The following is a 25,501-nucleotide window of genomic DNA, read 5'->3' on the forward strand; positions in this document are numbered from 1 at the left end:
ATCACTATATCAACTTTAAATCTACAATATCAACTCCGATATCCACCAAATTTTTTGGACAGTTATGAAAGCTTTATTTGAAGGTCTTTACCAATTTTCAAATTGATCTTATTCAAGAAACCGGAGATATGACAGAACAATATGACATAAATCAACGAATTTCGTCAAATTACGCGACTTTTACACCTACTTTTGCTCCAAAAGCCGCGCACCATCAAATATGGCACATAGGCGAAACTCACTAATCTTTTCAAAAAGGTATAACAAATTTGGTACTGTGAAAATTCTCACAGTCTCTAGAATTAGAAAACGATCATGGTACAAAAATTTTGAAAATCCGAGCAAGTTTATTTTTTATCGTGCACCCCTGGATAAGATTGAAGAGCAAATTTGTTATACTTATATCGTACATGGCGCGTTTTGCGTAGCTCCGCTACGATTTCGTTGAAGCAGCGACGACCTTAAGTTATCCACAAAACATAATGACTAGAGACATTTGCTTTGCCTTTATTGACTAACCTTGTAAGAAGAGTTAGGTTCGTCCTCAAAATGAACCTCAGCAATAACTTTACTTTTAGCGTTTCCAGTAAACATGGATTCAGCTCTCTCCATTCGATGATCCATGATGCTTTCGTTTACTTAGAAATATGAAAGTGTGTTATTTCGATATCATTGATCATGACCAAAAATTGTTCAACGACAGGCCAATCAATAAAAATTCGCCGTTAAAAAATGGTCTGCGCCCCAATAATGATGTTTCATGGCGGATGCTACCGCATGCAAAATACTAATATGTAATAGTGTGCTGTTTTCTTTCCATTGGCATTATGTACAACTTTGAGCTTTGTAAAACTAACAGTAATTACTGTTCAAAAACTAATCTATCTGTGCTTTCTGCATTAGGAAAAAGGGGGTTAAAATGCAAAAAAAATTTTTCCCCGAATTCCGTGCAACATCTTTATTTCAGAAAACATGTACATCCACGCGAGCTGCTGTCTGTTGTAATAATAAAGTCAACTTAAAAGCAACACAATTACACCAGGACAGAGAACGGAACAAACCAAATATCCCAAATTGCAATCACCCCCCATTATGTATGATGGTGTGCGAATAATAGGGATAATGGTTGGTGGGTGCGGGGGTTGACGTTTAACAGTGGGAAGTGGCGGATGGATGGTTCGCGGAGTACTGACATTTAAAATGCAAACTAAGGTTATCTCACAATCGTGCGTTTATCTCTTCTTTAACCACAATTTTAATGTCGGTTAAACGGGAGTTGGTTGAGGATTGGTCACTGGTATTGATTTTACCGTTTATAGCTGAGTTGAACAAAAGAAAGACCAATATTTTAAGCAAATTATATTTATATGTTGATTTGTCAATCAGCTATTTTCTAGCATACTCATTAGCTAAAAGTAAAACATTTGATTTCCTACACGTACTGTAAGTTATAAAACTGGGTATTATTAAATAACTAACATTAACAATTTACTTAATGCAATAAATAAAAATAAAAATTTACTAAAAATGTAATATTACATGGATTAAAAAAAACTAAAACCTACAAGGCGGAGCAACAAAAAATGGTTGTCAGATGTCACAAAATACTGAAAACATCAAACTATGTGCTTACACGTAAAAACGTGTTAATCATTAATTATTTAAACTATGTCTGGTATTTACTTAAAATAAATGTCTGATATGAAACTAATGAAAATAAGCGGTCACGGTCTTATTTCTGTTGCAATAACTAAGAAACTATTTTAAGTATCAAGGATTCGCGAGGCAACTCATAATCATGATAATGAACATCTCACTTCATTTCAAAACAAGATTTACTCGAATTTTGAACCCCGCGTACACCAGTGATGTCCACATCATGATTCAGACTCCAGCTGCGGCATTTCTTCAATCGTTCCTTGTTAAGGAGTTGTATTTTGTCAGCTATGTACTGCCGAGCGCTGCCCAGGTTCTCCAGCCGTGAAGTGCGGGCATCCGAGTCTCCAACGGACTGAAAGAAGATATTTTAGAACTAGAGATGAATTGTGAAGGAAAGATTCAAGGTTAGATTAGAGAGTTAGAGGCGAAAGTATATTTTTAGTGGAGCTCCAATTACATTATCTGAGCTGGAAACTTTTACACGGAGGCAACTATTTGAAAATATAATGTACAATAATAAAACATCACATATCACTATCAGATCTTCAAGTTTAAAAAACACCGTTTTCTCACCGAGATGAGACTCACTCAATAGTGTTCTAGCGTTGTCCAGTATTAAGTTGACAGTCGGTCTATTTGGAGTCCCAAAACTCGGCACGTTGTTGCTCCAATTATTTAATCGTAGTGTTTATCTGCAGGGAGATAAATTATTGTTTTTAAACTCATCGCCAATTCATTTCAATCAATATGCATTCATATCTACAATGTATTTATACAATTTGTCAACATGTACAAAATATATATTATATTATGTTTGTACCTTTAGCATAGGAAAGGTTGAGGATCCCTGACGGCAGTTCGTTCAGTTTCTCTATCTTTTTCTCCCGTATTTGATCTCAGAGAGTCACAGGAGTTATCAGCAGTGGACGTTTCCCGCAGATTACTCTGTTTAGCGGTCTCCAGCTAGTAACAGGCTGGTGAGGGGAGAAGTCCAATGGCTAGGTTCACTCACTCTCAGGTCCACCAGTCCGTTCACTACGTTGTACTTCTCTGACTTGGACCTGCCCAGAGACAGGGCATACTCCCACGAGTGTGGGGTGAGGTGAGTTTACATACTCCACCTCCCCCAGCCAACTCGTGGAGTATGCCCTGTCTCTGGGCCGGTCCAGTCAGAGAAAGTTAAACGTAGTGAACGGGACTGGTGGGACTGAGAGTGAAGTGAACTAGCAGTTGGAAATTCTCCCCTCACAGCTGTTAGTAGGCTGGAGACCGCTAAAAAGAGTAATCTGCGGGAGGAACTGTCCACGCTGATAATCTGGGGACTCTCTGAGATCAATTATCTGGAGGAATAAGATAGAGAAACTGACGATCGCCTTCAGGATCCGTCAAACTTTCTATTCTGAAAAGGGTAAAAAGTTAATATAATTATATATTTTCGTACATGTTGACAAATTGGTTAAATACAATTGTAGATATGAAGCTTTATTTGATTGAAATGAATGGCGAGGAGTTTAAAAAAACATTAATTTATCTCCCTGCAGTAAACAGCTACGATATATATTGGAGCAACAACGGGGCGTGTTTGGGGACTCACAAATAGAGAATGTCAATGAGATATGGAGACAACGCTAGGAAACACTAACGATGTGTCTCAGTTCTCTGGTGAAGACGAACGGTGTTTAACTTGAAATTGTATAGTGCTATGTGATGTTTTATTATGGTACATTATATTTTCAATTAGTTGACCTCCGTGTAAAGTTTCCAGCTCAGTTAATGTAATTGAGTCCACGGAACTCGAAAAATATATATTTCGCTCTAAATCTCTATTTAACCTTGAATCTTTCCTTCACAATCATCTCTAGTTCTACATATCTTCTTTCAGTCGTTGGAGAATCGGATGCCGCCTTCACGGCTGTGAGAACCTGGGCAGCGCTCGGCAGTACATAGCTGAAAAATTCAACTCCTTCAACAAGGAACGAATTGAAGAAAGTGCGCAGATGGAGTCTGAATCATGAGGTGGACATCACCGTGTGTTCGCGGGTTATAATGCGAAGTAAATCTTGTTTTGAAATGAAGTGAGAGGTTCATTTTTCAGGATTATGAGTTGCCTCGCGACTCCTTGATACTTAAAAATAGTTTCTTAGTTATTGCAACAGATATAAGAACGTGACCGCTTATTTTTATTGTTTCTATCAGACCATTTATTTTAAGGGGTAAAAGAAAAAAAAAAAAAAAAAACAAAAAAAATAAAAAAAAAAGAACAAAAAAAAAAATACCAGACATAGTTTAAATAATTAATGATTAAACGTCTTTGTTAGTGTAAGCACATGTTTGAGTGTTCAAGTATTATGTGACATATGACAACATTTATGTTGCTGTCCTTGTAGTTTTTAGTTTTTAATCAATGTTATATATTACATTTTTAGTAATTTTTATTTTTATTTATTGCATGTAAATGTAAATTGTTAATGTAGTTATTTATAATACCTCGAGTTTTATAACTGTACAGTGAGTGAGGAAATCAAATGTGTACTTTTAGCTAATGATTATGCTAGAAAATAGCTGATTGACATTATCTACATTTAAATTTAATTTGATTAAAATATTGGTCTCTCTTTTGTTCAGACTCAGCCTACTAACGGTAAAATCACATACCAGGTGACTTATCTAAACCCAACTCCCGTTTAACCGACAGTTAAATTGTGGGTTTAACGAAGAGTTAAATGCACGATTGTTAGATAAAGGAGTATGCATTTAAATGTAAGTACTCGCAAACCATCCTCCATCGGGCCAACTTCCCCAACTTGTTAAGACGTCTCAAACCCCAGATCCACCAAAAACATTATCCTATTATTATCACACCTCAGACCATATGGTTGGTGATTGCAATTGGGGATATTTTAGGTTTGTTCCGTTTCTCGTTGGTGTTATTGTTGTTGCTTTATGTTGACTTTATTATGACACAGACGCAGCTCGCGTGTATGTTACATTGTGTTTCTGAATAAAGATGTTGCACGGAATTGATTACGATTATATTGCATTGTTAACTCCATTACCTAAGCAGAAAGCACAGATAGATTAGTTTTTGAAACGTATTTACTGTTAGTTTTACAAGCTCAAAGTTGTAACTATTGCCAATGGAAGGAAACAGCACTACTATTCACATATTTACTATTATTATTTGGCCTGCGGTAGCTTCCGCCATGAAACATCTTATTGGGGCGGCGCGACCATTTTTATTTAACGGCGGAATTTTATTGATTGGTGTCGTTGAACACTTTTTGGTCATGATCAATGATATTCGAAATAACACCATTTCATATTTCTAATAACGAAAAGGCGCATCATGGATCATCGAATGGTGAGAGACTGAAATCCATGTTTACTGGAAACGCTAAAGGTAAAGTTATTGCTGAGGTTCATTTTGAGGACGAAACCTAACTCTTCTTACAAGGTAGTCTTAAAGGCAAAGAAATGTTCTAGTCATTATGTTTTGTGGATAACTTAAGGTCGTTCGCGGCCTTCAACGAAATGTAGCGGAGCTACGCAAAACGCGCCCATGTACGATTAACGTAACAAATTTTGTCTTCATTCTTAATCCAGGGGTGCACGATGAAAAATAAACTTGCTGGATTTTCAAAATTTTTGTACCATGATCGTTTTTCTAATTTAGAGACTGTGAGGATTTTTTCACAGTACCAAATTTGTTATACCTTTTTGAAAGATTAGTGAGTTTCGCCTATGTGACATATTGATGGTGCGCGGCTTTTGGAGCAAAGTAGGTGTAAAAGTCGCGTAATTGACGGAAATTCGTTGATTTTATGTCTTATTGTTCTGTCATATCTCGGTTTTTGAATAAGATCAATTTGAAATATTGGTAAAGAACTTCAAATTAAAGCTTTCCTTAACTGTCCAAAAATTTGTGGATATCGGAGTTGATATTGTAGATTTCAAAGTTGGATTATAGTGATGAAAATGGGGCAACTTGCAAGATGGCAAAATACGTGTCTTTTTGCTGTAACATAATTTTTACTGGCCGGGCGTCGCCTGTAATTCGCCGAATCTCTAGATTCTATGAGTATGCTGAAAGCACAGTTGGTAAAGGCCTACACGGACCGCTACTAACTGACCAATCCTGTTTACATGCGTGTTTAGCTGGGACTTGAAAGAGTAAATAGTTATGCGGGGCATAGCCAATACACTTACTTCCATCATTGAGTATATTCCCAACCAGAAGGAAATTCCTTGTGTTTGGAATCTACCAAGACGAAAGTTGTACAATCAGCGAAATTCCGAAGAAAGATTTTCAGTAGTCTAGCGCATGGCAACCATAGCACGGAAATACTTATGAGTATTGCTGGAAAGCACAGTGTAAGGCCGACACGCGACCGCCTCTAATAGCCAATCCCTGTTTCATGCCGTGTAGCAGGGGATAGAAAGAGCTAACTAGTAGCGGCATAGCCTATACACTATACTTCTCATTGAGTATATTACCAACCAGAGGAAAATTTCCTTGTGTTTGGGATCTACCAAGACGGAAAAGTGGTTAAATCAGCGGGAAATTCGAAGAATCATTCCAGTTTAGGACTAGGCGCATTGCAAACCACAGCCACGAAATTCTTATGTGTTTGCGGAAAGCACAGTGTAATGGACTTACACGGACCGCCTCTAACTAAGTAAATGAAATGATAGCCTGAGATCCCCTAGGTAACCTTATATTATTATAAACTTGTCGTATGATACTCGTCTAAATTTCGTCGAAGTTAGCGCGCGCGCTTTTGCTTCTCGTAATGGACCCCGACGGCAAGTGCTACGACAGCAAGTGCTACGACGGCAATTGCATACGAAGTAGCGCGCGCTGGGCCAAGAGCCAGTAACTATAGTTATATAAAAACTGGATTTACCGACAAAAAATGATTTTTTAAATTATTAATTGCAGAGGAAATGTACTCTTTAAATGTGAAAAAGATTTTCCCAACATCAAACATTTGTTGATGCAGTCAATCAAAAAACCTGTTTGCTGTAGAATTTGCTGCGACGTTACAAGGACAATTTTGAAAAACTTACTACTATGTACTAGCCATAAAACTGCGCGTTTTGCTCTTGGAAAATCACACTTTTTTAGAGATTCTTACGGCCGTATCTCTAAAAATCACCTATTTGTTTTAATTTTAGGGAGGGGCGTCAACTAGGGGATAGGATCAGGGGGGGCGCACAAGTGGAGGTTTTACAACCCTACCAGTACCAGGACGTGCGCGAGGTGGACTCGTCGACGGTCTGATATATGGAATAGATATTTTACAAGTTCACCCGTTAAGCGCTTACAGCAACGTTACACCATGAATGTGCGATCAAGTCGACTAAAAGTAAAATGATAGCGGCACGAACTATATATACTTCATAGAATTTAAAGATTATCATCTACCTAACCTGTTAAGTTTAACGGGTGATACTCGTAAAAATTTGTTTCAAATCAGGACCGTCAGACGAGTCCAACTTTGAACTCGGCGCGCGTCTTGGTAGGTTTATAAAACCTACTAAAACCTAGCTTGCTATAGTATAGTATAAGATGTTGTTTGCTTCTATAGGTTCTCTCCACGTAATTTTACTTTCCTGTTCAAGAAGCGCTGAAAAGAGCGCACAGGGAAACTGGCGTGTCAGGTAATCTTCTGTAAACCAAAACGGGTGCGATTGGCCGTAAAATATTTGTTTCAAAATCCAGTGATCACGTCGTCGACGAGTTTAACTCGGCGCGCGTCTTGGTAGTTTTAAAATTTCAGATCTCGAGTAAGGCCGAGCGTGAGTTTGAGAACGATTTTGTTATCCTTCGTATAAGGCAGTAAGTGCCGAACGTTAGGTGACATGTCCGTATTATTTCCCATTTTTGTTATACATTTGCCTAGTTTCATTTTGTATTTGTAACTGTGCTGTCGAGAAGCCGTGATGCTCCTCCAAACTAACAAAATCGGTTTTTATAATTTACAAAATCATCAAATTATCTGCCAAATATACGCGTGCTATAAGTATAATTTGACAATAAAATGTTGCGCTCGTTTGATGTTTGGCACTTTAAGCTTAGAAACACAAGTTCAATTAGATAGTGTTATATAAATTTTTTACTAGCCTGCATGATGATTTGTGATGTGCATGAGAAAAAAAATACACAATTCATTTTTTCGAGATTTGCGTAAAAGAAAAGCTAGATCATACAATAGTTTATGTTATAATTTACAATTTATTGAGGATTCCAAGTATAAGTATAATGTTCATAAAAAATTAAAATAGCGAATACTTGAGAGTAGGCGGGAATGACAGTGGTATGAACAGGCTAGCTGAGCACCACCCATCCAGTAAATTATAAGACTGCTAGTGCGCGCGTTGTAGCGCCATGCTCTATTTAATTTGGCAGCGTTCGAGTGTGAACGCGAGAGAGCGAGAGTTAATATTTTCAGGAAGAAAAGCAGATGGGGGGGGGTGCTGAAGTTTAAAAGTCGATATTAGGGTGAAGATCGGTGTTCACGACATCCAAGGGTTCCCCTTTCCTGTTGGCAAAATTCTTACTTTGTTTTAGAATATTTTAATTGAAGTGACATGATGCGTGGCGATTATGGTTTGTAAAGTTGAGCGTTTTAAATTGAAAGTTGCAAATTCTTTTTAAAACTGCGGTAGGCTATAAGTATACGGATACCAGCCAAACCCTACCGGCTGGGTGGTTTATCTCAAAAAAGTTTAAATACATAGAACCTTCCGGTTTTTAAGCAAGATTCCGTCTTGTAAATTTTAAAGTTAGCTCCCCACGAGCAAAATTTGGGACAAACTTAGATTCTGAATTAAACCGAAAAGTTTTGATTTTGGGCTAATAAAAGATCGCAGCCTTTTAACTTTGCAAAAGTAAAATAATCAATAGTTGTTGTCATGACTACGAGGCTAATGCAGGTGCGAAAGGTGAACTTGAGTGGAGCGCGCGGCGTGGCAAATGCGCTGTTGGAAAATCGATCATCTAGCGTAGCCGGCAGGTGGTAGGTTTTTGGGTTGAAGGAGGCTGGGGGACATTTATTCCTAAAACATCGTCGGGTCAATCATTTTATCAACGTGAATTGGTATTAATAAAAAGGCGCGAATTGTTTTAATGCTTCGCAGCTTCATTACGATGTTTATATTTCAAAACAATTAATAGTGTACAAGTTAAAATATTTATTGTTACCCATTTGTCCATGCTGTATTTTTAATTTTTATTTCACGTCTGATACCTAGTTTTTTTCTTAATAAAATTATTTCGTGGCTATTTGATGCTTGGTGTACAACTCAAGTTACAAAAAAAGTTGATTTGCAAATTATGATTTTGAAATTAGTTTAGAAACAAGGCCTAGCTTCTAAGTTGAAGGGTTTGGGGAATGAAAGAGGAAATTGACCGTTTCTCTAAATGTGCTACAGAATTATATTTATATTTATATGTTATGATAGTTCATGATAGTGTTTCGCTGATCGGCTGTAAGTGCGGGGTTCCTTATATAGTTATAGTTATATTAGGCGCATGATGTTCAAGAGAGTACGATAAAACGATAGTTTCCAATACCAAGGTTTATGTATAGGGACAGTGGCGTATAAACGTTGCCTGTTGGCGCCCCCCTGTTGGGCGCCCCCTCCCTTTGGTGCCCCCTCCTAAAATTGAACAAATTAGGTGATTTTAAAGGTGACCCAGGTAAAATCTCTAAAAAAGTGTGTTAATTAGTGAAACCGTGCAGTTTTGCTAGTAGTAGTACTTTAGTTAAGGTTTACATAATTGGCCCCACATTCAAACGACGATTTGGGGCGCCCCCCTAAGACGGGCGCCCCCTGCACAGCGGGGGTCAGCGGGGCTTTCGGGTACGCCACTGGTAGGCGAGATTGAACTAGGCGGCGCTCAGCTGTCTTTCCGTATATGTCTCCGATCGTTTAGGAACATATGTAGCCAGGTAATAAAAAGTTAGTGATTCTACTTGTTGAAATTAGCATATAAATTCAGCGAGTTACCGAGTTAGACTGATGATCAAAGAACAGTACGAGGTGGCAGATTTATGTTACGAACATTGACCTGGATGAAAATGAGTACATATTACGGCTAAGACAAGAGCTCAGGTACCTAACATCAGAAAGAAAAGAGAGAAGCGACTGCTTCTCTGGCAATTTGATTAATTTAATTTATCTGCTGTGAAATTCGCACTAATCGTATTTAATTCGAATTTATAATTGCATACGAATTTTTCTCTGATATGTCGCATTTAAAAAAAACTGTAGTTGTTTCACGTAGTTATTTAGGTGGTTTTGTATGGTGGAATATGCCTAAACAATAACATTTGCTTCCCGCAACCGTTCGTGGTTATGGTTAGTGACTTGAGTGGGTTACTGACCAAGACTCGAGGGGGTTACTGAAATAGACTCGAGATTGCTGCAATGCTGGTGTTTCTCACAGCCCGCAGTTTTACCGAATTTTTGCGCATTTATGGCCGATTTACTGCCTAAAATCTAAAACTTGAAGTGGTAAATTGGCGAATTGTTCGCGTATTTTTTAAGAACTCAAATGCGCCGTATTTTTTTGACGATTATTGTTTCTCCGGCTTGGGTAAATGAGAAAATAAAAACCTGGTTTAACTTTTAGGAAGATGAAGTTTAAGATGAGAAGGAAATGTTTAGAGTTGACGTGAGCACAGCTCAAGTGGATAATGGCACATTCTGCCTGCTGGTTGCAATTAATGGGGTCAATGGGAAAATCGGCCTCGTCTTCTACTCCTCTATCCGGTATAAACGCGATCGGGAATGGGAACGGATATCCCATTGTAATGGTAAGGAAAAACTGGCAGTGGTTGTGATTGTTATTACACCCTCTGGCGGTTATTCTCTGTACCATTCCTTCGCTCGGGAGTATTTTTTGGGGGAAGTTCTACTGTTACATGTGTGTCATTTTGGGTTCTCATGGTGCTGTAAATAGCCTCACTATCCTGACCATTTACAGCCTACGAACTTAGACGATTGTCTTCCTTCACGAGTAGTTTCCAAGGAGGTTGTTCTTGTAGCCATTATTATTATCTGGATCTTCTCACTGGTGCACCAGCAATATCTTTAGGCTACAGTCTGATTTTTGTGTGCTGTTCCTAATAGCGTCGATGCCTCTCTTTACTATTTATTCAAACAAGATCGCTGCCCTTTTATTTAGGGTGTGCTAATAATGCAGCTGTAGGTGCCACTGGTTCTCATCACAGTTTTCAACTTGGTTTTACTCTTGGTGGCTTATCGACAAAAGATGACGCTCAATCCAACAGTTCAGTTAACTTAATGGGATTGATAACCATTTTTTTCTTGTCTGGGACTGTCATTTGGCAGTCGGACTCGTTTGTGATATTTACCATTCTTAAAGGCAAAGGAATTCAAAGTGTCCCCTGCTATGGGACCTCATGGCTTTTCACTTTTTATATCTTAACGTCTGCGGCAACCCATATTGTACACCATAACAAATAGGAGATTTGGAAAGTACGTTAATGATTGGCAGGTGGATCATATTTTGTGGGCGTATCGGCCAAAGAATCGGAACTGGTAATTCTGCTTCCAATTCTTTATAATGGCGTTACACCAGTAACTGGGCCCGACGTTCAGCATCTCTCTCCGCGAAACAACAAAAAACGACGTCCTCAAGTAATCTTCAGCTGCAACAGAAGCCACAAGTGTTATGGATCAGGCAATTAACTTTTGAGAATCCTATCAATCAGAATCTTAAACTATGATGAACAAGTGTCCTTTTGGTAAAACTGTCAAATCCTATTGTGATAGTAGCGCAAAAAAAATAAAATAATCAAAAATTGCTTCTGCTTTCAGGATTTTTTTGATGAATTTTATGATTATTGTAGGTAATATCTGAATTCAGAATGGAATTATATGGCTGTTTTAAAAAAGTTTCTTAGATTTTCTGCAATCGGAATAGTCTCCTTGACTCTGAAGTTTCATCAAAATCGAAAAACATTTAATACTTTTTACTGCTTTGCAAAATTCTTACTTTTACTCAGGAAATTAAAAACTGTCAAAAAACTCCTGTTCTTATTGTCATGTCATTGAGACTGTGGAAGTTGCTCACTTGACTAAGAATACGTTCCTTTTTCTGTCTCTACTCCTAGAAAACCTACTTAAATTAATTCTCATTCGGTGGTCAGCAGGTCGAAGGCGCACACTACGTTACTTTAACTAAAAGAGGTACCTGTCTACGTCTGTAGAACGCCTTCAAAATTAAATGTAATAAGTAATTATAGCTTTGTGTCCTCTTTGTTGTAAGCTGAATTCGGTGGACTATGAGTGAATGCCATTCAATGAGTGAACATTAACAATATGTTGGATTTATTGGAAAACCGCTATTGTTTTCAGTATTGGAAGAATTGGGAATTAAATTTAAGGGACAACAGTTCTTACTCAAATAATTTTCTGAAAACATATTTCAACCCGGAATGGACAAACTATGATCTGAAAAATTCCTGAAATACCAACAAATGCAAACTTAAAGAACAAAAAGAACATTCCATGATATATCGTACTCTCTGACGTGCCCGTTAATAGTTCTTGATGACGTTTTTGATGTTGTAAATTTGTTTGTGAATAGATCTATCATATGTGAACACTAGTTCAATAAATTTCGATCCATCTATTGAACCAAAAGAGGTTATATGGTTTCTACTTTTCTGGTGGTTCTTAATTGAAACAGCCCTTAGATTTAGTGTTTTCAACTAGTATTATACAGTTACACTTGACCACGCGTAGACAACCATAGTCATGATCATAATTAAAAAGTGGAAGGAAGTGAATTAAACGGGAACATTTCCGTTATATCCATTTTATGGCCCAGAATTTTATGGCTAAAATATTAATAGATACTTATGATGAGCGAGCATATAAACTGCATATCTTAATACGTCTTTTTATTTTTCCTACGACCGATCATGGAGGAACGAATGGTTAGGGGCAAGTTCGAGTATCAGTGGGATACTAAAAGTAAAAGTAATTGTGATGTTCATTGTGTGGAACGATTCTTCTTACAAAGTTAGTGGAGGGAAATGTTGCTCAGTTCGCTTTTCGGGCGATTCCGTACTCATTTGTTCCAGACTCGACACGGAAAACAGCTCGAAAGTGGCAGAGTGGAGAAGGTAGAGTGGCTATGAAAAAGTGGCAGAGTGGCAGAGTGGCTATGAACTGCAATGTTTCATTTAAAGCAGCTCGATTTGCTTTGAAAATATTTAATCGAGTATTACGTGCACGAACAAATGGTCAATTAAATTTGTGTTTAACTTTATCGTAAATATAGCGTTTACCGTCCAAAATTCCATTGTTCCTACATTTGACGATGAATCGTGCCTCAAGCGGACGGCGTGTGTCTGAGGTTGCAAGGGTCGTCGGTCTAGCCCTAGGGTTACAGGCGTCAGGTAGCCCGGGACTTCATGCCATCAGTAAACTTCCCTCCAGTTTAGTTCATTGAGCAGGCAAATCCTGGTGTTGAAAAAGTCTCACCATAGTCCTGACAAAGATTTAATCGCTGTTCTACTTTACTAATATACACTAACAAATTGCAATGAACTACACAATGTTAAATGAGCAAATGCTCGGAAACACATTATGTGTCATTAATTGTTAATAACAGCAAATACTGGTGGAATCTTTTTGGATCTACACAGCTGTCTCAGGAAATTATTTCTAGTGTAACTCAAAATGGTATACCTGTGTATTGGGTAAACATCGGAGTTAGTCTGAATAATGGTTACCACAATATGAAGTTGATTCGGTAGAGGGGACTGTTACAGTTCAGTACAGATTTCTGACATCCGTCAAGTGGTTGAGCAAATCCTTCTCTGTTACCTGAAGAAGTAAACAAATCAACTATTGGTCATTTTCTTGGATTTAGCGTAAGGTAGCAGCTTCACGATTATGACGAAGATCTAATCGTGAATGTTAACTAAATGGTACCTCCACGTTCGCGTAGTGTCGCTGAAGGGTAGCATAGTTTGGTAATAGTTATAATGGTTCTCTTTCCCGGATGGAGAAACAAAATAAGAATAAAAAACGAATGCCACGCAGAGGTCTGGTACGTGGATAAATCTTTGTATTGCAACCTATAACTTTATTTAGATCGTCGGCCTTGTAACCCTTGGGCTAGACGCGAGCCTTGCACCCTAGACTCGACGCTTTCCGATTGAGGCACGTTTCATCCGTCAAATGTAATGAACAATGAATTTGGGACGTACGCGTTTATTTACGATAAAGGTTACACAAAGTTAATTTGACATTTGTTCGGGCACGGTAATACTCGATTAATATTTCAAAGCAAATTCGGCTGTTTAAATGAAAACATTGCAGGTTTCATAGCCATTGCCACTCTGCCACTTGTTCATAGCCACTTACCATTCTGCACTCTGGCCACTTGGCGAGTGGTTTTTCGTGGTGGTTCTGGAAAAATTGATTACGGGATTCGCCGTATACGAACTGAGCAACATTTTCCTGACTTACTTTGTAAGAAGAATCGTCTCAAAATGAACATTCAGCAATTATTTATTTTAGTATTCCACGTTCTCGAACATGCCTATCCATTCGTTCCTCCTGATCTGGCGTAGGAAAATAAAAAGACGTATTAATGATATGCAGTTATATGCTCGCTCATCATAAATATCTATTAATATTTTAGCCATTAATTATTCTGGCCAATAAAATGGATATACGGAATTCCCGTTTAATTCACTTCCAGCTTTTTAATATGTATCATGACTATGGTTGTCGTACCGTGGTCATGTGTATAACTGTATAATACTATGTTTGAACACTAAATCTAAGGCTGTTTCAATTAAGAACCACCAGAAAAGTAGAAACCATAAAACCTCTTTTGGTTCAATAGATGGATCGAAAATGTATTGAAAAGTTGTGCACCTATGATATATCTATTAAAACAAATTTTACAACATCAAAAACGTTCATCAGAACTTATTAATGGCACTTCAAGGAGAGTACGATCTATCATGGAAGTCTTTTGTTTTTAGTTTGCATTTGTTGTATTTCAGGAATTTTCAGATCATTGTTTGTCCATTAGCTGGGTGATATATGTTTTCAGAAAATTTTTTTGTGTAGGGACTGTGTCCATTAATTGGTTAATTCACAATTCTCCGAATCACTTGAAACATCGCGGTTGCAAGAAAATTAAGTTTGTTAATGTTCACTCTTGGCATGCTCACTCATAGTCCACCGAGAATCAGTTATCAAACAAAGAGGACATCAACGCTCTATATATAGCTATAACATTTAATTTTGGATGGCTGTTCTAAGACGTAGGACGTGGTTCTTTTGGTTTAAAGTTAACGTAGTTAGCGCCGTCGACCTGTGACACCGAATGGTGGGAATTATTTAGTAGGTTTCTTGGGTAGGAGACAGACGAAAGGGAAACGTATTCTTGGTTCAAGTGAGCAAGCTCCACAGTCTCTCAATGACATTGAAAATAAGCACAGGAGTTTTTGACAGTTTAATTTCCGAGTATAAGTAAGAATCTTTGCAAAGCAGTAAAGTTTTAAATTGTTTTTCGATTTTGATGAAATCTTACAGAGTCAATGAGACCAATTCGAATGCAGAAAAATATAGAATAACTATTTTAAACAGCATATAATATACATTCTGAATGCTGATATGTACCTACAATACTCTAAAATTCATCAAAAAAAAATCAAGAAAAGGCAGAGCATTTTTTTTTTATTTTTATTTGTTTGGCGTTACTATCACAATAGGTTTGGACAGTTTTCCTGGTAACGTGTTCATCTTAGTTTTAGATTCTTGATTGATAGATTCTCAAAGTATATTGCCTGATCCATTAACATTGTGGCAGTTTTGTTTGCAGCTGGGATGATTACTTGAGGGAGTCGTTTTTGTGATTCGGCGGAGAGAGATGCTGACGTCGGGGACCCAGTTAAATGGTGTAACGCCATTAGAATTGGAAGAAGAATTCCCAGTTCCGATTCTATTGGCCGTACTCCTACAAAATTGTCCTCCTTGCAGATCTTTACGTACTTTCCAAATCTCCTATTTGTTCTGGTGTACAATATTGGGTTGCGCAGACTTAAGATATAAAAAGTGATAAGCATGAGGTCCCTAGCAGGGGGACACTTGAATTCCTTTGCCTTTAAGGAATGGTAAATATCACAAACGGAGTCATGCATGCAATGAAAGAGGTCCAGACAAGAAGGAAAAGGTTTTCAATCTTTAAGTTAACTGAAACTGTTTGGATTTGTGCTTCATCTTTTGTGATAAGCCACAAGAGTAAAACCAAGTTGAAAACTGTGATGAGACAAGTGGCACCTGCTGAATTATTTAGCACAGCTTAAATAAAAAGGGCCGATCTGGGTTTGAATAAACTGTAGAGAGGATCGGTAGCGCTATTAGGAAAACACAAATCAGACTTGTAGCTAAAGATATTGCTGGTGCAGCCATTGAGAAGATCCAGATAATAATAATGGTCATGAACAGACTCCTTTAAACTACCTCGAGAGGGAAGACAATCGTTCTAAGTCGGTAGGCTGTAATGGGTCAGATAGTGCGGCTATTTACAGCACCAGTGATGAACCCAAAATGAGCACAATGTAACGTAGACTTCACCAACATATACCTCCGAGCGAAGTATGTGGTAGCAGGAGGAATTACGCCGGAGGGTGTATAACCCTGTCCACCACTGCCAGGTTTCCTTACCAGTACATGGTATCCGGTCCAGGTCTATCCGTTATACCGGATTAGAGGAGTAGAGACGAGGCCGTTTCCATTAGCCCCATTATGCAACCAGCAGCAGAATGTTGCAGTGGTAATCATTGAGCTGTGCCTCAGTCGTCAACTCTACATTTCTTCTCATCTTAACCGTTATTTCTAAGTTAAACAGGTTTTTAATTTCTTATTTGGACCAAGGCCGGAGAACAAATATTCGTCAAATACGGCGCATTTAGAGTTCTTAAAAAATACGCGAACATTCGCAGCTTTACTACTTCAAGTTTTAATTTGTTAGGGCTGTTAATTCGCCAATAAATGCGCAGAAAATTGGTAAACTGCGCTGTGGGAAACACGCAGCATTGCAGCAATCTCGAGTCATTTCAGACCCTTCGCGTCTTGGTCAGTACCACGTTGTCCACTAACAGAACACGTACGTGTTGGGGAGCAAGGTATGTGTTTGGCAATATTCCTCCAACAAAAACAACTATGATATCGTGAATACAACTACAGTTTTTTTTTAAATGCGGAAATTTTAGAGGAAAATTCGTATTGCGAATTTAATTGAATTATAGTTAGTGCGAATTTACAGCAGATAAATTAAATACTCAAATTTGCCAGAGAGCCGTCTCTCTCTCTCTTTCTTTCTTTATGTGTGGTACTTGCTCTTGTCTTAGCCGTGATATGGTAACTCATTTATTCCAGGTCAATGTCGCATTAATAATCTGCACCTTCGTACTGTTCTATTGATCTTTCAGTCTAACTCGGAACTCGTTGAATTTATTATGCTAATTCATCAAGTAGACAACTAAACTTTTTATTTACCTGCTTCAGTGTCCTAAACGGATCGGTGACATATACGGATGACAGGCTGAGCGCCGCCTAGATCAGTTCGCTACAGGGCGTAACGAAGGGCCCCCTGACCCGAGTGCAGGGGCAGCGTCTTAGGGGGGCGCCACATCAGTCGTTTGAATGTGGGCCAATTATGAAAACTTAACTAAAGTCTACAAAAAAATACTAGCAAAACTGCACGTTTTGCACTTAGATACACATTTTTTTAGAGATTTTACCGGGGTATCCTTTTAAAATACCTAATTTGTTCAATTTTAGGGGAGGGGCACCAAAAGGGAGGGGGCGCCAACAGGGGGCGCCAAAACAGGCAACGTTACGCCACTGTCGCCTATACATAAAACTTGTATTTGGAAAACTATGTTTTATCGGTATCATATGAACATCATGCGCCTAAATATATACTATAAATATAGGGACCGCAACAGCAGATCAGCGAAAACCTATCATGAAACTATTATAACATATAAAATTATAAATTATAATTCTTGTAGCACATTTAGAGGGAAACGGTCAATTCCTCTTTTTCAGTTTCGCAAGCCTGGCAACATAGTGTAAGCTAGGCTTGTTTCTAACTATTTCAAATTTCAGATTTTGAAATCATTTTTGTACTTGTGTTGTACCACCAAGAGCTATTAGCCACGAAAAAATAAGTTTGATTTAAGAAAAACTGAGTAATACGACGTGAAATTAATTTATTTTTACAGCATGGGACAAATGGTTAACGATAATTTTTTTTATTGTACACTATTAATTGTTGAAATTAAACAAGTAGATGAGCTGCGAAGCATTCAAAACATTCGCGCTTTTTTTAATTACCAATTACGTGATAATGATTGCCTTGTCGATGTTTAGGAATAGAATGTCCCACAGCTCTTCAACCAGAAACCTTACACCTGCGGGTCGCTAGAGGTGAGCGATTTTCAAAGCGCATTTGTCCTCGGCGCGCGTTCATCAAGTTCACCTTTCGCACGCTGCATTTAGTAGTAGTCATGAAACAAAGTTTTTATTATATTACTTTGCAAAGTTAAAAGGCTGCGATCTTTTATTTCGCCCAAGATCAAACTTTTCGGTTTAATTCAGAATCTAAGTTGTTCCAAATTTTGCTCGTTGGGGAGCTAACTTTAATTTTACAAGACGGAACTTTGTTAAAAACCGGAGGTTCTATTATTTTACTTTTGAGATTAAACCCAGCGCGGTAGGGTTTGCTGGGTATCCGTATACTTTAGCCTACGCGAGTTTAAAAGAATTTGCACTGTCATTGTAAAACGCTCACTTGACAAACCTTAACTCGCCACGAATCAAGGTACCTTCAATTTAAAAATTTCTAATACAAAGTAGAGTATTTGCCAACAGGAAAGGGGACCCTTGGATGGGGTCGTGAAAACGCGATCTTCACCCTTATAGTCGAAATTTTAAAACTTCAGCACCCCCCCCCATCTTGCTTTCTTCTTCTGAAACTATGAACTTCTGGCTCTCTCGCGTTCACAGCTCGCGCGGCCAAATTAAATAGTGCATGCGCTACAACGCGCGCACTAGGCAGGTTATAATTTTCTGGAGGGTGGTGCTCAGGATTGCCTGTCATACCACGTCATCGCTAATCCTCAAGTATTTCTATTTTATTTTTTGAACATTATACTTAAGCTTGAATCTCAGATAAATTTAAATTATAATAAACTCAATGGTATGATTCTGAGATTTTCTTTTACGCAAATTTGAGTATATTTGAATTGTGATTCATGCCTCAATCACCAAATCATCTGGGCATAGTATAAAAATTTTTATTAGACAACTATCTAAATGACCTTGTGGTTCTAAGCTAAAGTGCCAAACTTCAAAACGCGCACATGTAAAATTGCAAATCTATAATTATAGCACGCGTTTGGCAGATAATGATGATTTGTTAAATTTTAAACCTGATTTTTGTTTGTTTGAGGAGATCACGGCTCTCGACAGTCAAAGTTCCAAATACCAAAATGAAACTGGCAATGTGATAACAATAAATGGAAAATAATACGGACATGTGCACCTAAGTTTCGGCATTATGGCCTTTTACGAAGGATACACATCGTTTCAAAACTCACGTCGGCCTTACGCGAGATCTGAATTTTAAACTACATGAGCGCGCCGAGTTAAACTCTCGACGGTCGTGATCACTGATATTTGAACAAATATTTTACGGCTATCACCCGTTTTGGTTTACAGGATGATTATCCTGTCACGCAGTCCCCCTTGGTGGCTCTTTTTTCAGTAGCTTCTTGAACAGGAAGTTGACAATTACGTGAGAGAACCTGAAGAAAACAATAATTTTTACTATACTAGCAAGCGGTTTTGTTGGTTTATAACCTACTCAAGACGCGCGCGAGTTCAAAGTTGGATCGTCGACGGTCCTGATATTTGAAAAAAATATTTTACGAGTATCACCGTTAAACTTAAGCATAGGTTAGGTAGTGATAATCGTCTTAAATTCTTTGTATGTTTATATTAGTTCGTGCCGCTTATCTTTTTGACTTTATGGTCGAATTGTCGCACAATTCATGGTGTAACGTTGCCTGTTAGCCTTAAACGGGTGATACTTGTAAATTATCTATTCATATATCAGGGACCGTCCGGGACGAGTCCCAACTCTGCGCCGTCCTGTATTGGTAGGTTGTAACTACAAGTTGCGCCCCCTTGATCCTATCCCCTTTTGACGCCCTCCTAAAAATTAAACAATTAGTGATTTTAGAGGATACGACGGTAAAATCTCTAAAAAAGTGTGTTTCTAGAGCAAAACGCGCAGTTTTGGCTAGTACATAGTAGTAAGTTTTTCAAAATTGTCTTGTAACGTCGCAGCAAATTCTACGCAAACAGGTTTTTTGTGACTGATGCAAACAAATGTTTTGTGTGGGGAAATTCTTTTTTCACCTTAATAGAGTAAGTTTACTGCATTAAGGTATTTTAAAAATCATTTTTTGTCGTAAGATCCTGTTTTTTATTAACTATTGTTAATGGTCTCGGCCCAGCGCGCGCTACTTCGTAGCACTTGCGTCGTAGCACTTGCTGTCGTAGCACTTGCCGTCGGGCCATTTCAGAGAAGAAGCGGCGCGCGTATTCGAAGAAATTTAGACGAGTAAATACGTCAAGTTTTATAATAAAAGGTTATGGGGATTCGGCTATCATTGTTCATTAACATAGTTAGAGGCGGTCCGTGTAGGCCTTACCACTGTGCTTTCAGCAATTCAAAACGTATTTCCGTGGCTGTGCTTTGCAATGCGCCTAGTCTACTGAATGATTTCTTCGGAATATCGTGGATTGTACAACTTTCGTTTGGTAGATTCACAACAAGGAAATTTTCCTTTGGTTGGTAATATACTCAAGGATGGAAAGTATAGGTATTGGATATGCCCCGCTTACCTAGTTATAAGCTCTTTATTAGTCTGCTACACGGCTGTAAAAAGGGATTGGCTAGGTTAGAGTGCGGTCCGTGTAGGCCTTACATGTGCTTTCAGCAATTACTTCATAAGTATTTCCGGGCTGTGGTTGCAATGCGCTAGGTCTACTGGAATGATTTCGGAATTTCGTCGGATTGAACTTTCGTTTGTTAGATTCCAAAACACAAGGAAATTTTCCTTCGGGTTGGTAATATATCAATGATGGAGTATAGTGTATTGGCTATGCCCCGGCTTATAGTTTAGCTCTGTTAGTCCCGCTACACGGAATGTAACAGGGATTGGTTGTTAGAGGCGGTCGTGTAGCCTACAACTGTGCTTTCAGCAATACTCATAGAATCTAGAGATTCGGCGGAATTACAGGCTGAGCGCCGGCCAGTAAAAATTATGTTACAGCTAAAAACAGCGTATTTTGCCCATCTTGCAGTTGCCCCATTTTCATCACTATATCAACTTTAAATCTACATTATCAACTCCGATATCCACAAATTTTTTGGACAGTTATGAAAGCTTTAATTTGAAGGTCTTTACCAATTTTTCAAATTGATCTTATTCAAGAAAACCGGGAGTTGACAGAACAATATGACATAAAATCAACGAATTTCGTCTATTACGCGACTTTTACACTACTTTTGCTCAAAAGCCGCGCACCAACAATATGGCACATAGGCGGAAAACTTTCCTAATCTTTTCAAAAAGGTATACAAATTTGGTTACTGTGAAAATTTCACAGTCTTCTAGAATTAGAAAACGTCATGGTCAAAATTTTTGAAAATCGAGCAAGTTATTTTATCGTGCACCCTGGAAAGATTGAAGAGCAAATTTGATATACTTATACTAGTACATGGGCTGTTTTGCGTAGCTCGTACGATTTCGTTGAAGCAGCGACGACCTTAGTTATCCACAAAAACATAATGACTAGAGGAATTTGTTTGCCTTTATTGACTACCTTGTAAGAAGGTTAGGTTCGTCTCATAATGAACTCGCAATAACTTTACTTTTAGCGTTCCAGTAAATTGGGATTCAGGCTCTCTCATTCGATGATCCATGTTGCTTTCGTTTATTTAGAAATATGAAGTGTTTATTCGATATCATTGATATGACAAAAAATGTTCAAGACACCAATCAATAAAATTCGCCGTTAAAAAATGGTTGCGCGCCCAATAATGATGTTCATGGCGGATGCTACCGGCATGCCAAAATACTATTGTAATATGTAATGTGTGCGGTTTTCTTTCCATTGGCATTTATGTACAACTTTGAGCTTTGTATAACTTACAGAATTACTGTTCAAAAAATAATCTATTCTGTTGCTTTCTGCATTAGGAAATGAGGGTTAACAATGCAAATATAATCGTATCTTTCGTCTTACATCTTTATTTCAGAAACACAATGTATCATAACACGCAGAGCTGCTGTCTGTTCTATAAAATAGTCAACATAAAAAGCAACAAACAGTAACACCAGGACAGAGAACGGAACAAAACCCAATATCCCAATTGCAATCCACACCCATATGGACTGTGGTGTGATAAATAATAGGGTAATGAGTTTGGTGGTTGCGGGTTTGACGTTTAACAAGTTGGGGGAAGTGGCCGGATGGATGGATTGCGGAGTACTTACATTAACAATGCAACTCGGTTATCACAATCGTGCAGTTTTCTCTTCCTTTAACCCACAATTTTAACTGTCGGGTTAAAACGGTGAGTTGGTTTAGGATGTCACCTGGTATGTGATTTTACCGTTTATCGCTGAGTCGGAACAAAAAGAAGACAAATATTATTAATCAAATTAATTTTAAATGTAGATATGTCTTCAGCTATTTGTCTAGCATATTCATTAGCTAAAAGTAAATACATTTGATTGCCTTACACGTCACTGTACAGTTATATAACTCGGGTATTATAAATAACTAAACATTAACAATTTACATTACAGGCAATAATTAAAAATAAAATTTACTAAAATGTAATAGTTAACTTTGATTAAACTAAAACTACAAGGAGATGCAAACAAAAATGGTTGTTCATATGTCACAAAATACGGAACACTCAAAACTATGTGCTTACACGTAAAAACGTGTTAATCATTAATTATTTAAACTATGTCTGGTATTTACTTAAAATAAATGTCTGATATGAAACTAATGAAAATAACGGTCCACGGTCTATTTTGTTGCATTTAACTAAGAACTATATTAAAGTATCAGGATTCGCGAGGCAACTCATAATCATGATAATGAACATCTCACTTCATTTCAAAACAAGATTTACTCGAATTTTGAACCCCGCGAACACCACGTGATGTCCACATCATGATTCAGACTCCAGCTGCGGCACTTTCTTCAATCGTTCCTTGTTAAGGAGTTGTATTTTGTCAGCTATGTATGCCGAGCGCTGCCAGGTTCTCCAGCCGTGAAAGTTTGGGGCAATCCGAGGTCTCCACACGGACTGAAAGAAGATATTTTAGAACTAGAGATGAATTGTGAAGGAAAGATTCAAGGTTAGATTAGAGAGTTAGAGGCGAAAGTATATTTTTCGTGGAGCTCAATTACATTATCTGAGCTGGAAACTTTTACACGGAGGAAACTATTGAAAATTTATAAAAAAAAAACTTGTAAATAATAAAACATCACATATCACTATCAGATCTTCAAGTTTAAAACACCGTTCTTCTCACCAGAGACTGAGACACATCGTTAGTGTTCCTAGCGTTGTCCAGTATCTCAGTTGACAGGTCGTCTATTTGGAGTCCCAAACTCGCCCGTTGTTGCTCCAATATTTCATCGTAGCTGTTTATCTGCAGGGAGATAAATTATTGTTTTTAAACTCATCGCCAATTCATTTCAATCAATATGCATTCATATCTACAATGTATTTATACAATTTGTCACATGTACAAAATATATAATTATATTATGTTTGTACCTTTTTAGAATAGGAAAGTTTGACGGATCCTGAAGGCAGATCGTTCAGTTTCTCTATCTTATTCTCCAGATAATTTGATCTCAGAGAGTCACCAGGAGTTATCAGCGTGGGACAGTTCCTCCGCAGAGTACTCTGTTCTAGCGGTCTCCAGGCCTAGTAACAGCTGGTGAGGGAGAAGCCAATGCTAGGTTTCACTCCTCTCATGGTCAACCAGTCCGTTCACTACGTTGTATTTCTCTGACTTGGACCTGCCCAGAGACAGGGCATACTCCCACGAGTTGCTGGGGTGAGTGAGGTTTACATAACCTCCACCTCACCCCAGCAACTCGTGGGAGTATGCCTGTCTCTGGGCAGGTCCAAGTCAGAGAAGTACAACGTAGTGAACGGACTGGTGGACATGAGAGTGAGTGAACCTAGCCAGTTGGACTTCTCCCCTCACCAGCTGTTAGCTAGGCTGGAGACCGCTAAACAGAGTAATCTGCGGGAGGAACTGTCCACGCTGATAACTCCTGGTGACTCTCTGAGATCAAATTATCTGGAGAATAAGGTAGAGAAACTGAACGATCTGCTTTCAGGATCCGTCAAACTTTCCTATTCTAAAAAGGTACAAACATAATATAATTATATATTTTGTACATGTTGACAAATTGTATAAATACATTGTAGATATGAATGCATATTGATTGAAATGAATTGGCGATGAGTTTAAAAAACAATAATTTATTCGCTGACCAGATAAAAGTACGATGAGATATTGGGAGCTATACAAACGGGCGAGTCTTGGGACTCCAAATAAATAGACGACCATCCTGTCAATGAGATACTGGACAACGCTAGGACCACTAACGATGGTCTCAGTCTTTGGGAGAAGACACGGTGTAATACCAGACATAGTTTAAATAATTAATGATTAACACGTTTTTACGTGTAAGCACATAGTTTGAGTGTTCAGTATTTTGTGACATATGACAACCATTTTTGTTGCTCGTCCTTGTAGTTTTAGTTTTTAATCAATGTTAATATTACATTTTTAGTAAATTTTTATTTTTATTTATTGCATGTAATGTAAATTGTTAATGTTAGTTATTTATAATACCCGAGTTTTATAACTGTACAGTGACGTGTAGGAAATCAAATGTTTTACTTTTAGCTAATGATTATGCTAGAAAATAGCTGATTGACAATATCTACATTTAAATTTAATTTGATTATAATATTGGTCTTTCTTTTGTTCAGACTCAAGCTATAAACGGTAAAATCACATACCAGTGACCAATCCTAAACCCAACTCCCGTTTAACCCGACAGTTAAAATTGTGGGTTAAAGAAGAGATAAACTGCACGATTGTAGATAAACTGAGTTGCATTTTTAATGTAAGTACTCCGCAAACCATCCATCCGGGCCACTTCCCCCAACTTGTTAAACGTCAAACCCCGCAACCACCAAACCATTATCCCTATTATTATCACACCATCAGACCATATGGGTGGTGATTGCAATTTGGGGATATTTTGGTTTGTTCCGTTCTCTGTCCTGGTGTTATTGTTGTTGCTTTTATGTTGACTTTATTATGACACAGACAGCAGCTTACGTGTATGTTACATTGTGTTTCTGAAATAAAGATGTTGCACGGAATTGATACGATTATATTTGCATTGTTAACCTCTCATTTCCTAATGCAGAAAGCACAGATAGATTAGTTTTTGTGAAGCAATATTTGTTTAGTATTTAAAGCTCAATTGACCATTTTTGTTGCTCGTGCCATTGTAGTTTTACTATTTAATATTTAATATTTACATTTTTGAGGTAATTCCTTAAAATTTATTGGGGCGAGTAAATTTTAATGTTAGTTATTTATAATTACCCGAGTTTTAACGTACATTGTACGTGTAGAAA

At 37.9% G+C, this 25,501-nt stretch overlaps 1 protein-coding gene across 1 annotated transcript; it reads right to left on the minus strand.

The window, feature by feature from the left end:
- Positions 1-1,728: 1,728 nt before the first annotated feature.
- On the minus strand, positions 1,729-24,004 carry LOC134824782 (uncharacterized). Its single transcript, XM_063836758.1, has 4 exons — positions 23,912-24,004; positions 23,606-23,758; positions 23,358-23,477; positions 1,729-2,011 (listed from the first exon to the last, which is right to left on the minus strand). Exons 1-4 carry the CDS (start codon positions 24,002-24,004, stop codon positions 1,814-1,816), a joined length of 564 nt encoding a protein of 187 aa, XP_063692828.1. The 3' UTR covers positions 1,729-1,813.
- Between the last annotated feature and the right edge of the window lie 1,497 nt (positions 24,005-25,501).

This window comes from Bolinopsis microptera, chromosome 13, assembly GCF_026151205.1.
Source record: "Bolinopsis microptera isolate Bmic1 chromosome 13, MBARI_Bmic_1.0, whole genome shotgun sequence".
Taxonomy (NCBI): domain Eukaryota; kingdom Metazoa; phylum Ctenophora; class Tentaculata; order Lobata; family Bolinopsidae; genus Bolinopsis; species Bolinopsis microptera.

Bases quoted from the DNA above. Each gene is read 5' to 3' on its own strand.
- LOC134824782 (XM_063836758.1), bottom strand. From the start codon at position 24,004: ATGTCCACCAGTCCGTTCACTACGTTGTACTTCTCTGACTTGGACCTG. The intron at 23,759-23,911 runs GTTATGTAAACC...AGCTGTTACTAG, and splicing joins GTTGCTGGGGTGAGGTGGAG to GCCTGGAGACCGCTAGAACA. The intron at 23,478-23,605 runs GTACAAACATAA...ATCTCCCTGCAG, and splicing joins AACTTTCCTATTCTAAAAAG to ATAAACAGCTACGATGAAAT.